The following is a 14728-nucleotide window of genomic DNA, read 5'->3' as shown; positions in this document are numbered from 1 at the left end:
AAACAGCAGGTGGCATGATGGCTTCTGTTTAAATCCTGGTGCCTGCAAGTACTGAGGCTAGGGCTCATAGCTATTGCAATAACCTGAAGCCACTACTAAGTATTCTTTTTGTGTGTTATAGAGCCTGAAATTTATTTCTACAGATGTTTGTTCTTTTCAGAAGAAATGAACTGTGACTAAAAGTAGGATTAGTGTTCTTCACCAGAGCCACTGATCCGCTATACCAAATAAGACGCTGCTAAATCCTTTCTAAACACAGATTAGACACAACTAATTTTACTGTATATATCTTAAGCAAAGCCTCAGGTAATTCTGAAGTCCTCCTTTGAAATGCCTGTACCTGAAAGAAAACTCTCACATAACCTGCATTTAATAATGCGAAACACAAGTGTGGAAAATTTAAAGGCAGTGATGGTAGAGGAGGCAGGAGGCTGTGGGTTCTGGAGCAGAAAGAAGCAAGTCTGAAATTTGACTTTCATGGTCATTTAGGCTAGCTTAAAATAGCAAAATGATCAGTCTTTCCTTCTCATGTATTTATGGAAAGTGATTTGATCCTACTCCTATGCTGTCTTCTCCCTCACAGTCCCCATTTGAAACTCTAGGGTGAGCTGGATTAGGAAATGGATTTGGGTGAAAACAAATCCTTGTAACCAACAAGAAATCTAATTGATGGCTAGAGGCTTAAGTTCTAAACCAGACTGGTTCTCCAGTCCTTCCTGTCCTGCCACCCACATGTCCATACAAAGTGCATTTCAGCTGAAGCAGAAGGTGGAGAAGGAGGTGTAATAATTAGCCTGTAGTTTAGCATGAAATATGGTCGCTTTTCCTGAAGGTCTTACAACTCTGTCAATGCATATAAATATAGATAACATGGGGGTCTTCACTTAAGCATGGTAATGTCCAAAAGAGAATACTGACTTGGATAATTTCTCAGTTTATTTGGTACAGTTATATGGCCTTAACTTTAAAAGGCAATTAGTATTTGCTTGTTTGCCCTTCATGTTGCTCCTAATAAAATTCATAAAACCTATTAAAAATAAATTTTAGGACTTACTTTTGAAAAATTGTTTCCTATTTTGTTGTAGCACATCACTGAAGTAGTCAACATTATCTTACACCTATGATTGTTTCCATTAATGCCTACATACGTACATATAGGGTGCATTATATCCTGATTTGAAAGATCACCGAGTTCACTGAAGCTCAGCTCCTGGCCCTGCACAGGACAGCCCTAAAAATTACTCCAGGTGCCTGAGAGCATTGTTAAATGCCAAAGTCAAAACACAATACTCAAAAGTTAAGCTTGGATTTAAAACAGTCAGAAAAAAATACAGATATCGATACAAGAATTGTTGTGTTCTTTAAAGTAAGTACTTTTAGAGTAATAGTAAATTAAATTACTTTTGAAGAGGTACAGTATTATTTTATTGCAGTTCCAGTATTGAAATTGCTTTGTATTGCTTTTGTTTTATTAATGAGATAATTTTATCATCATAATTTCCAACTATAATAAATGTATTACCTGATTAGAGCTTTGGACAAAACTTTGTTGTTTCAACAGGTTGTGAGAAGGTATATTTTGGGCTCTGTAGTTGATAGTGAGAAGAATTACGTGGATGCTCTCAAAAGAATCCTGGAGGTACCTTAATATCTTTTGCATTTTAAAATTTTGAATATTTTTAAAAGAATCATTAAATATCATTAAAGAATCTTTCCTATGACTAACACAGATTTTGCTACAGATGCTCCATGCCAAATGTTCAGTGATTTTCGTGTGTGTACCGTTGCATAAGTTTGTTTTTCTGCTTATAGAAGTCCATTTTTTGTTTGTTTAAACCAATTTGCTTTTTTTTTTTTCCACAGCAATACGAGAAGCCCCTTTCAGATATGGAACCAAAATTACTGAGTGAAAGAAAACTTAAAATGGTCTTTTATCGAATTAAGGAAATTCTTCAGTGCCATTCAATGTTTCAGATTGCGCTGGCGAGTCGTGTATCTGAGTGGGACTCTGTTGAAATGATCGGTGATGTGTTTGTTGCTTCAGTAAGCAAACCTGTCAGAACAGATAATCTGGTTTTATTTTAGTCTTGTTTTTCTATCTCCATGTCTTTCTAATTTAGCTGCTTTATTCCCATGTTCTCCAATGCCTGTGGCAACTGTCAGAGTATTCATGTACTATCCTGGTAAGGAAACTGACACCAACACATGTCTTCAGCTCGGTTGGCAGATGTGAAAGGATTGTGAGAAGAGTTTTCAGGCTTTGATTAATCTTTCAGACATCTAAGTAAACAGTTTATGAGAAATTAGAGATTCACAAACCCACCAAAATTGAGGTGAGACTGAGGCTCAGCATCTTGTAAAAGTGGGTAGTCATACCTAGTAGTGTGCAAGTAGAAAGAAACCACAGTAGCTAATGTCCTAAATTCCTAAACTGAGATGGGGCACTGATAAAGAGTATCTGTAAAACCCTGTCCCATCATTAATGGAAGTCCATTCAGTAAAGGACAGAATTAGCTACTGCTTTAAATTAGAGAAAACAAGAAATGGCCTTGATTAATAGAAAGATGTTGCTCACCATGAAAGTGTGGCTTGAAGAGGCTGCCTGCCTTCTGGCTTGAATGCTTTGTTTTGTTGCCACCCAGGTGCTGGAAATCACCACCTTTTCATGTCTGCTGTAAGAGAGCTGGGATGTGATCACAGTTCACCCAAAATTAAATAGTTACTGAAGATTTGTTGTGAAAAGCAAACCTGCCTTGTTGTGACTGAAGCTAGTTAGGTAGTCTTAATGAGACAAGCTCTGCAAAAGAGAGGGATGAAGTTACCAAGAAGGCAACCATTCCCATGACTCTTTGCAGGTCACACAATCTGCCTGCTTTTTTAGTAAGTCCTTAATAGCTGAAGTCAGAGTGTGAAGGCCCTGGGACTTTCTGATTCACTTAATCTGGAAGACAGGTAGTGAAATGATCAGGGGATCTCAACTGTCAATTTGAATCTCGGTGGATGCCCTTTGATTGCCCACAGTCCGTCTGCCCCAGTGTTCTAGCCAAGATGAAACAATTTCTGTAAATACATTAAATGTCATTCACAGCTGTTACATCTTTCTGTTTCCAGCCTGTCTTCTGCAGAAAGATTATTTTGGGTATTACCAGTGTTTCTGTATATCCACCACTAGGCCAAGCAAAGCCTTTAGTTCTGAGTGAGTCCCTGACAGCCAAAGGTCTATATAGCTATGCTGGCAGAGGTCTTTTGTACTTTTAGTTAAGATTTACCCTTTTTTCTTTTTAGTTTTCTAAATCTATGGTATTGGATGCATACAGTGAATATGTAAACAACTTCAGTACAGCAGTTGGGATTCTCAAGAAATCTTGTGCCACCAAACCTGCCTTTTTAGACTTCTTAAAGGTTAGTTCATTCTTAAAATAGTTGTGCATATATGATCAATAAGAAAGCATGAGGTTTAATTTGGGAGGAAATTTGGCTGCTGCTACCGTACATTGTCTCACTGGTTTTATGGATTTGGCACAAACAGAGCCCAGAGGATGCCCTTCCAGTACTGTATTTTTGATATAGTAATGTGCTGTCAGATCTGGGATGTATTTTGAAGTGCACAGTATTTTTATTGTTATTGAAATCAGTTTATTGGTGTTTGCTTTACTTTATTTGTCTAAACATTAGGATTCTTCCATATCAGGTGAGCTTCAAATAGTACTTTATAGTATGAAGCCATTTTTTAATTTGAAATTTATTTTAATTCTAATTTGTTTATTGTGTTGTGAGAGGTAGTGCAGCTGGATTTCCATTCTACAACAATTTCTCTGGATTCTGAAGATTGTGTTTCTGGCTTGGGGTTGAAATTGGTGATTTTTTTGCTGAATGCATACTGCCCTCTTGCATATGATGCTTGTCATGCTATGTATGAAGAGCCTGGCACACACAGTAGAAGTGCTGTGAATCCCTAGGGTTGACACCTTACAGACAGTACACAGAATCTATTGCAAGGCTTTTGGGTTATCTGTGACATTGCTGAGAGTCTGAGAGCTCAGCTTGTCTCATTCCCCAGGCATCCTGGATTGAGTTGTGCCTCTCAGAGCTGGTCATGCTGTCAGGTCTCTTACAAAAAACAGTAAAAACTGGGTACCTAGTGCAACTCTTAGGTTGCCTAGAGAGGGTTGCAGGGGTTTGACTTCAGATCTTAAATTAACTAACAACTATTTGGAGTGTGGACAACTCTGTGCAGGATGATATTTTGGAAGCCTCAAGCATCTTGAAGATCAGACTCTCTAGTGTGTTGTCACAAGTTAAACATGTTCTACTGTTAAAAGCATGTTTTTCCAATAGAGACATAATCCACACCTCTCATCACTGCTTGTCAGGGCCACACTGGTTCTGCTTGCAGAAACACAGCCAAACTCTGGTGCACTTCTTTACCTTTCCTTTTTTATTTTTGCCCACCAGCAATGAAGATCAAAATCTTCATTACTGCTTTTTGGAGAAAAATAGATGTTTGTATAGATAACTATGAAATAAATTGTTGTGAAGCTGATAGTTGTAGCAATAAATAGCACTTTAAGCAAAACACCAGTTTAACATTGTTGAGAATTGCTTTTTTTTTAATATTGAGTATTTCCTCTAGCCTTCCTTTTTCTGGCCATTTCTGGCTTTTTTGCATATGCAAAAGAAATTTGTCTAGTTTTATCTGCCATTCATGGTAAGTAAAGTAATGGATTCTAACATTTTAATTTCCAAATATAAATGAACAATTTTTTCCTTTGTTTCTTCTAATAAAAAAGATTTAAATCTCTGTTTGCATAGCACTGAGATTATGATGTTATCTTAGATTCCCTCTTATAAACTATAGGTAGATTTTTAGATTCATAGGTGCTGCATTGCTGGCTTTGGCCCAGCTTTATTTATTTAAAGAGGATATTTCAGTTCAGTGGCAGACCATCATTTTGATAGTGACAGGTTTTTCTAAAAGATTTAGTATTTTTTAAATAAATATTGATAGTAAATGGAGTCCTTAGTCTTCTTATTATAATTAATGTAAACAAAATAGAAGAATTTTTAGGAAATGTTTTCCTGTCATTCTGTAACTGGTGGAAATGTGCTCATGGTAGTAAATGTGTCTTTCTTGCATTGCAGCAGTGTCAGGAGTCCAGCCCTGATCGCATTACTCTGTATGGTTTAATGATGAAACCTATCCAGCGTTTTCCACAGTTCATTCTGCTATTGCAGGTAAATAATGTTTACCAAAGGGAGGCTCCTTTTGCATTCCTGAATAGCTTACCCTTGGGATTACATGGTAGCTGCCTTCTGCTAGAGGATCATATTGCAGTGGAAGTGACCACTAGATCATGGGGAAATAAAGAGAAAATCTCAGTGCATTAAACATGCTGATTTCATAGTCTAATTGCAGGGACAGGCAGTAAGGGCACTGCAGGAAAGCCTTAGTAAACTAGATATACTATAGATTACTTGCTAAGCAAAAGGTAGCTTATAAATAGTTTTCTATTAAAGGTGTACTTCAAATATGCTACTTGTTTATATATGTTTGTTAGCTAGAAACACTTCAAAACATGACTAGGGATAAGTGGCATTATTTTCCACTGAAGAAAAAAACAAGAGGATTAAACTCATACCTTGGATAGTTTAGAATATATGTGAAATATACAGATCAACAGTCCACTCTCTGACAATTGGCTCACAGGACCTGCTAGAGTATGTTGTGTCTTCCTTCTGACCTGCAGCATCTTGTTTCTTTTCCCATGGAAACTGTGGATTTGACAGGGAGTCCTTGGGTCTCATGTCAACAGGCAGTCAAGTTGCAGGAAGAGCACAATTCCCCAGTATAGAACTGCTCCAGAAAAATTTAGTCTGTTTTTACCTCCTTCCAGACCACAGCAGATCTATCCCAAAAAACACTGTGTGTTAGCTGTGTTCACAGGTGCCAAGAGAAGGACAGGCTTTGGGCTGCAGGTCTGGGAATTACTGGGGGTAAAGGACCAGAGATAGTCATGGGGGAAGCTTGAGAATTGGAAGCCATGGTGAGAATTTTGAAAATAGCAGGAATGATGAAGTTTATTGTGGCAGGAAGATTTTTAAGTGCTCTGGGAATGGAGACAAAGTGTTATTCAAACTGTTCCTACTGTATTCCTGCAAAAGACAAAGACTAGGAAGAGCTGTTGTGACCTTAATGAAGTAATGTCTCCTACTTTAGGAGGAGTATGCTGTCCATGTTTTAATGAGGAATAATAACAGTAATAAAGATAATACAATATTATTATGATAGTAAATATCAGAAAAGTTTCATTTTAAATCATTGTTTATAGACACATGCATCTTATAATATAATACTGATTGCCAGATTGTTTAATATTATCTCCCTTCTCTGTAATTTTGTTCTTTAAATAAGAATGTAAGTGATCCCATTCAGTATATTTTTAAAGAATTCTATGAAATTTGGGAAGTTAAGCAATGTGCTATCTGAATATTCATTAGGTGTTTATTGGTCTTACTCTTTAGTAGTACTCAAGAATGTTGAGTTGTAACTGTACATTCTGCAATCTTTGGAACCTGACTTTGAAAATAAATCTGATTTGTTTTGTTTTGTTTTATAATTACCCCTCAGGATATGTTGAAGAACACTAATAAAGGACATCCTGACAGATTACCTCTACAGATGGCTCTCACAGAACTCGAGACACTGGCAGAGAAGTTAAATGAAAGGAAAAGGGATGCAGATCAGCGCTGTGAAATAAAACAAATAGCAAAAGCAATGAATGAACGTTACCTGAACAAGGTAAGGAAAGTAGGAAAGTATAATGGGAATGGAAGAGTCAGTTTCTGGGCCTTGAGCAATCTCTACAACAGACACTAAAGAGACAGCTAGGTTGGTTTTTTCTGTAGAGATCAACCTCATGGGGTCATTCTAGTGGTAGATGTGAGATGTGACCTACCTCTGGGACTGAACAGGCTCACCACTGTGTGCTGGAATAGGCAACACACTGAACTTGCCTCAGCATTATTGGTGTGCTGTGGCAGCGTAGGAAATAATAATATATAGTAAAATCTCATGTACTGGTTCGGCATGGGTTCAACATCTTCCATGTTTTAGGGAAAAATCTCAGTCTATTTCATTCATAGATTTGTATCATACAATAGAAATGTCTGAAAAGAACTCTAGAAGTCATTCAGTAAGAAGGAAGGAACAATCTTTTTTATTGAGTTCATCAGTAGCTATCTATACTGTGGATATATGTATGCCTGTTTTATTTGTATCATAAATTATTCCTTCCCATGAAGTGGGGCATAAATGCCTCAATTACTGCTTTTGTGAAGTTTCAATTTATTATCTTGTGGATTCCTTCTGTTCTAAAGTAGTGGCGATGTGCTGAAGGAATGGGGTTGTTTTTGGAGATACAAAAAAGCATATCTTTTAGGAAAGCAGTAGTCAACCAGAAAATGCTTTTAAGCTATGTACCAGGAATGGAATACTGAATTTATTTTCATACTGAAACAGTATTTCCATTCTAAGTTTGTTAGAAGATGGACTCAGACATTTTACTTTCTTTTCTAGTTGTCATAATCCTGCTTCTTGAAGCAGCTATTAATCATCTTCAAATAGTTCTTAGACACAGAATGTTCTTTTGAAGAGGTGGCCCAGGTTACCTTTTGTTAGTTGATACTGATTGCAAGATTTTGTGTTTTATGCAGTGGAGGATTCATTGATATATACATGGGTTGTCACTCCAAATCTCGCAGGGTCCCACAGGCCTTGTGTTAATATCACAGAATCAGCTGAGTTGGAAGGGACCCACATGGATCATGGAGTCCAGCTCCTGTCTCTGCACAAGACCAGCCCTGAGAGTTACACCAAGTGCCTGAGAATATTGTCCAAATGCTTCTTGAACTATGTCAGGCTTGGGGCTTTGACCACTACCCTGGGGAGCCTGTTCCAGAGCCCAGCCACCCTCTGGGTGAAGAACTGTCCCCTCACAAGGAGCTGTAACTGCAGTGAGGTCTCCCCTCAGTCTCCTCTTCTCCACACTAAGCAGACCAAGTGACCTCAGTTACTCCTCATACAGCTTCCCCTCAAGGCCCTTCACCATCCTTGATGCCATCCTTTGGACACTCGCTAATAGCTTAATATCTTTCTTACATTGTGGCACCCAAAACTGCACTCAATATTCAGGTGGGGCCAGTGCAGAGAAGAGTGGGACAATCCTTCCCTTGCCTGGGTGCTAATGCTGGGCCTGATGCACCCCAGGACAGGGTTGGCCCTCCTGGGCCTGTATATTTGCATTTACAGTTTTGGAACAATTCCAGCCAGGGTGAAATAGGTGGTGAAGGAGGTGGCTGATTAGAAAATTAGAGTTATGGACCATTTTATTCTGTTAGACATTTTGGTGATGTGTTTGATATGTAAGGGATTGGTTCATGCTTGCACACAGTGGCTGATCCTCAGCCCTTGAAGGCAAATGTCAGGAACAATTTACATGCCAACAGTCTCTTGGACATGTCATCTTCTCCACAGTCTGTGACACCCTGGCAGCTGCACTCCTCAGCTGTGTCAGCCCAGGGGGGACAGTGGGGACAGGCTGAGCACACTTCCTCCTCACACTCTGGCCTCCCACTCTGGGCAGCTGGAATCATGTGTAGGTCTTCAGTAGACTATGAAAGAAGAGACTAAGGAAGGAAATCACAGAAATTGTTGAAGGAACCATTTTTTTTGCTAAGAAACTTATCAGTGTGGAAGATTCCTGGAGCAGCCATGGTCTACATTAAGATGCAAAGCCCTTTAAGTCCACATGGGACAGCAGAAGTTACTGTTTCTCTAAATCAAAAGCAGAGTAATAAAGAGACCTAATTCCCTTGCCAAATCCACCTGCAATCACTTGTGCTGGGATGGCATGTGGTAACCCATTGTTTTTGCTTTTTGTATGCTGGATGTTGGATGCACTGTGTGTAATATACAATGCTGATTGTTTCCAAACTCCAGCTACTCAGCAGTGGAAACAGATACCTCATCCGGACTGATGATATGGTTGAGACAGTTTATAATGACAAAGGAGAAATTCTCAAAACCAAAGAACGGCGACTTTTCATGTTAAATGATGTGCTGATGTGTGCAACAGTGAATATTCGGTAAGATTTAACTTTCTTTTTTAGATGATCTTTTGAACCCCAGATGTCAAAAAATGGCACCTATTGAATTGCTTTTGTGCTGTTGTATTTACTGTGGCTAATGGTTTCTTGGAGTAGTCATAATAAAAGGATAACAAGCTTTGTCATAGTCCTCCAAATTCCTGACTGATATTTGGAAGTTCTAGAGTAAATTTGTAAGAAAATTGTATCAATTGGAGATTACAGATAGAAATGCTCTGTAGTGTCTTGTTATTGCTATCTATTAGTGCTTGGTGGAATACAGGCATGCCCCAAGGTAATACTTTTTTCTCTTCTTCCTTAAATTCAGACTGTAACACACACAGATTTGTAACTTGATAAATACCACCCTCTGCAAAGCAAACAACCTCCAACAAGCAAACAAAACAAAATTCATAATTGTAATGCAGGCTGCCAGAAAAAACCTGGAACTTGCTAACAAAGTTACAGATGGGGAAGGGTTATTATCTATGGGACCAGACATTGAAAGATTAAAGGTGGAATACTTTGAAAAAAGGCATTTTTTTCATAGTTCCTTCTGTGCTTTTGTTGGCTGTAATTATTACTGTTGCTAAATGTCTGTGTAAGCCAAGGTTGTGTTCACATTCATATGTTGCTTGTATCATAAATTGTTTTATGTAATGGTACATTCTGACAAAGAAAATGTGGATTGTTAAAGTCTTCCAAGAGAAGCTTTTCTTAAGCATAATATATTATATATATAACTCATTATATTAAGCATAATATGAGTTGATATCTTAATTCATTCCTGACATATGAATCCTGTACATATATTTCTAAGTGTGTGATTGCTTGGTCTCATGTCCATGTGAGTGAGAAGTGTCGTGTAATAACTACACTTCAGAAAATTAATAAGCTCATGTCAATTATCCTGTGGTCCTTGCCTTTACAAATTCTTTACTTTCTTAGTAACACTTGAATATTGTTTTTAACTACTCATATTTTATCTTCTTTCATACCAGTAAAGTATTGGATTTTCTGTATTTGTACGTGAAGCAGCAAAGTACAGTCTGTTTTTTTTTTTCATTAAAATGCTAAAGTTAAAAGTTCATGATCATGCCAAGTCTCTGACCCTCTGAGGGTTATGACCTCTGTAAAAGTAAGTATCTTTTGCAAGGCATAGAAAATTCCTCTGTAACTAGTAGACTCTTGGCACCTGGGACATTTGAGTGTTTCTGGTTTGCAAAAGATAGATATTTTTACAGATGACACAACCCTCAGGTCTTTCTTTGCACATAGTGTAGATGACCAGCAGGAGCTGGTGGCCTGACTCTGAAGCAACAGCAGTTAGATAGGGTGGATGCTATTCCTAGTGACTGAACAACTGTGTCCTGCCTAGATTTTTTTGTTACTTCTGAGCTAGGTCAAGAATTTATAAATATTTGCTTAAGTTGTGGCAGTTGCTTTCTTTGTTCGTACTTGCTTCTACATTGAAACAAAAGTCTGTGTCGCAGCCTTAGGTAGCTGACTAGCTGAATTTCAGCATTTAGCTACTGTTCTCAGTAAATGCATTTTGCTGATTTCCCTCAAGCAGTTGACTTCTGGATTTCAGTCATTCTTTCTGTGATATAAGCCTTTTTTGTTCACTTTAGCATCTCTTTTGTCCTTTATAATGTTTGTAACATGTTCTTGAATGGGAATAAAGGAATGAAGGAAACAAAGTAAAATTAGTATTGATATAATTTCTATTCCTAATGAGCTTCCTCAGTGTGCTCTTTCCTCGGAAATGCCTGTTGTGATACGCACTTCTTAAGCAGCAGCTCAGGCAGGATTACTCTTGGAAGCTGCAGCAGTTGCAGAGGTCTGCTATACAGAGCAGTCTGGGCTGTGGGGCTTGGCAGAAATGTTGGCTTGTCAGCCCTTCAGTTGTCCTTCCTGTTGCCAGCAGTCATTCAAAGGCTCCATCATCCCTACTTCCCTAAACATAGCAGTTAGGGCCCAGAAAGAACCGTTTCAAAAAAATCAGGAAAATGGGGAGCCAAAGTATAATCCCAAGCACTTGTGTTAGGATTTCAGAATGCACATTGATCTTCAAAGATGGTCATTTATGTTTTGCTATAGAAATGTAAGGACTGTTGTTGGCAGTCCTGTGGTGCTTGCAGACAAGATTATCTGCACCTGCATGGCTGCTCTTTGCACACTGGGAAAGGTCAGTCACAAAAGTCAGCCTGATGCATGAATTTGTTTCAAGATGTGCACTGTACTCAAGCTGATAAACAGCAGATTTTAAAAGCTAAAATAATAAATAGTATGGCCTGAAACACAGTTGCTTGTCGCAGCAATAATTTGTGCATCTTCCAGCTCTTCCTATGAAAGCAGTGGCACCGTGACAACTGGCCAGAGGTATTTATTGAAGTGGAGTGTGCCGCTGGGACAAGTGGACGTCATAGAGTATGGCAGCAGTGAGGGCCAAGGAGAAAACTGCAGGTTCCCACCCCAGCTCCCTGCTGAAAATGTCATCATTAACTCTAAGCCAAGTAAGTGACAGGAATTACTGACTTTTATAGACTACTTCGTTAAAATCTGTATTTGAAATTCAGTGGGCTACTGATAACAAAGGAAAGCATTTTGTCTGTGAAGATTTCTGTAATATGAAGAGTAGTAAAGCCTCATTCTTTGGAAACTGGGAATACATAAAGTGACAGCCAGGCTCCTGCTTTGCAGCATGAATTACTTGTATTTGTTGTAGTTTAGAATTTTATGCATGAATACACTAAAGCATGAGAGAGTGCAGACATGCAAAAATGGGAGTTTGATGTGGTGCACCAGTGGTCTCGTGGTCGCTGGTTCTGCCTTTGTGCTTTATCTCACAGTTAAAGAAGCTTCTCTCAATAAAGATGACCAAGCCACCCTGTTGCAGTGTTTAAGATTCTGAACACAAGTGATAACTGCAGGGTAGACTTCACTTACTTCTCTCAAGCCCATGCTATTTTGCCCTTCAAACTCATGCTACAGAAAAAATCTTTAATGAATGTTTTTGAAACTATATGTTAATAGGTAATTTCCTTCTAGCCTCTCTCCAAAAATGACCTCAAGCTCTGAAGTTTACAAATTCTTTTGCACTAGTTAATCCCTCCTACAAGTCTGCCAACTGCTTTCAAGAGAAATATGAATTTTAAGGCTTTACTTGTTAGCTACACTTTCATACATAAGGAGTTATTTTTATATCCTCTTTGTTGCCTAAATATTGTAATATTAAATGCCTTTAATATATCTAGATTATAATTTGATTCCTATTCATGGATTCTGAAATTCACATGGATTTCAGTGGTAGTAGCTCTAGGCATTGTTTCACACTACATTTATTTAATATTGCACCCTTGGCTTAATGAATTTTCCCACAGTTGTGCTTTAAGGAGGCATAAATGCTACAGCATCAGTGTAGCATTTACTAGCCCCTGTATTCTCCAGGATGGTTTTTGTCTGGTATTCTTGCTCCTCCTTTTGTAAATAGCTACAGAAAATTTTATGGGCACTTATGTCTTTATTTCAAGTATGACTTAATTCTTGTAACTCCTTTTAAGCAGTAAGGGACAACATAGAGAATAAGATTAAAGCCTTTAGCTTATAATTTACCAGCTGCTGTATGCATAACTCTGAAAAAACTATATAAAGAAGTCTATTTCTTAGAATTGGGGGTCCCTTTTGGGGGAACAAATGTTGAGTATTCCTACTATGATTTTGTGCAACAGTTTCACAGCTGATAAGACCAAATCCTTTCATGTCATGTCAGCATGGTCATATGGGGAAGAAAAGAATGATGGGAGAAACAAAAACTCCTGACCAAACAGTCATGTAGAACTTGAACCTCTTTGAGGCTTTTGAGGTTTTTCAGCTTTGTCATGTTTGGTGACAAAACCACACAAAAAAAAAAAAAAAAGGCTTTGTACATCATGTGTAAATCAACCTTCAGGTTAAATGGCACTCTGTAGGTAAAATGTGAGCTGAACTAATTGTTCTCTTGGTAAGCTCTGTTATATTAATTCAGTCTTCTAATAAAATGGATCAAAAGATAAAAAACATAAAAAGGATTTGAAGGATACTGTTAAACTGAAAACATCCTCTGGTTTAATCAAACTTGCCTGGCAAATGATGATCCAACTAAATTGAATGTAAACAATCGTGAAGGAGGAACATCATAGCCTTATTTTTGCACATACTACTGTGTTTGCACTGGCTGTTACTCTGAATGCAGAGTTGTTTGAATTGGCCTTTATGTACAAGTTTAAATACACACCTAATTGTGTTAGTTATTCTGTACAGTTGTCTCCTTAGTTCCAGTTTGAGTTACCAGACTGGTAAGACTGTGTACTGTGGTTCAGTGTTGCTTCTTATTTGCACCCACCAAGTTGCTGCATTTTATAGTTAATGACGTCATGATCTTTAATATGGTAGTATCACATTGTTAATGACACTACTGGGTGTTTACTACAAGTTGCAAAGTGGTAACAGAGAAATCCTATCTACTCTGTTTGAAATTTCATGTCTTTGCAGTCATCATAAAATTATGTTTCCCTCTGTTTTCAAAGTATACAATGAAATCACAGTGCCCACAAAGTACATGGTTTTAATAAAATACAGTGATCAAGAACAGTTTGAGATGCTGCAGGCAAAATCCTGAGACATAAAACCATTTCTCAGACCTGATTTTCAGCTTACATATCCAGTTTGAGGGTACGGAAAAGATACAGAATAATGGTGATACTTCTGTGTAAGTAGTACATTAAGTAGTAGAAGGATTACCTCTTACATTTTTGGAAGACTGAGAATAGTTGGTTCGTATCTGCCACATGCCAGGTTGAGTACTTGACTCCTGTAAGTTTAGTATTCTGACATTGCTGCTGTGATTAGCAAGGATTCTTGATGGATTCAGGTTGTGTTCTTGTGAGGATTACTGGTTATTAGTTACATTTCCCTTATCATGGCACTTTTTTCTCCAGCAAAACCTTTTCTGTGAGGAGGTAGCTGTCACAATTGTATCTTGCTGCTTATTATTGAGTAAATGCAATTGGTGCTTCCAGTTTTCTGTGATGTTGCAAGAAAAAGCAGTTTAGTCTAAAGACACAAACTTTACTTTGAGTGCTGAATTAATGGCTAAATTTGAATTAATCTTGTACAGCCTGTTATATGCTACTGAAAGGTTGAAAGATTTTATGAGTATGTATAAATCAAAGGCATGCCTCAGTGCTGCTGTAAGATGAAAAACAAGGGCTGTGTGAACTTGGTATTCACTTGGCAAAATCAGTGGGCAGTTTTCTACCCCATTGAGCTTTGTACAGCAGTCTTTTGTCTCTGGATTCTACAGAAGAACACATTTTGGGGCTGTTTTTTTGGTTTTAAGCCATTTGTATTTTGGTAGGAAAAACTGTGTGTCCTGGGGGTGTATGGGGCAAAGCAGGAAAATTTTTCTTGAGTGTATTCTGCTAAAGTGCCCTGTCCTTGATGTGCTCTTGCCTTGTTCCTGTCGTTCTCCCCTAGCACCAACAATAGACTAAATTTTCATAGTTACAAACATGAAGAGGGATTGAAGTCTTAGCTGTTTGTA

The 14728-nt window shown here is 38.0% G+C and overlaps 1 protein-coding gene across 3 annotated transcripts in view; it reads left to right on the top strand.

The window, feature by feature from the left end:
- The window catches only part of ARHGEF10 (Rho guanine nucleotide exchange factor 10), a 108389-nt gene that overhangs the window by 44941 nt on the left and 48720 nt on the right, over positions 1–14728 (top strand). For 2 of the 3 annotated variants that reach the window (XM_018920163.3, XM_018920149.3), the window contains 7 exons: positions 1562–1639; positions 1864–2043; positions 3286–3402; positions 5143–5235; positions 6629–6799; positions 8999–9144; positions 11485–11660. In XM_018920163.3, coding sequence (XP_018775708.1) covers positions 1562–1639; positions 1864–2043; positions 3286–3402; positions 5143–5235; positions 6629–6799; positions 8999–9144; positions 11485–11660 — 961 coding nt within the window. The remainder of the gene's footprint in view (positions 1–1561; positions 1640–1863; positions 2044–3285; positions 3403–5142; positions 5236–6628; positions 6800–8998; positions 9145–11484; positions 11661–14728) is intronic. The other variant, XM_018920153.3, reaches the window with a different exon arrangement.

The sequence above is a fragment of the Serinus canaria genome, chromosome 3 (genome assembly GCF_022539315.1).
Source record: "Serinus canaria isolate serCan28SL12 chromosome 3, serCan2020, whole genome shotgun sequence".
Classification (NCBI taxonomy): domain Eukaryota; kingdom Metazoa; phylum Chordata; class Aves; order Passeriformes; family Fringillidae; genus Serinus; species Serinus canaria.
Note: the sequence above shows the minus strand (reverse complement) of the source record. Positions and strands in the feature narration are given on the sequence as shown.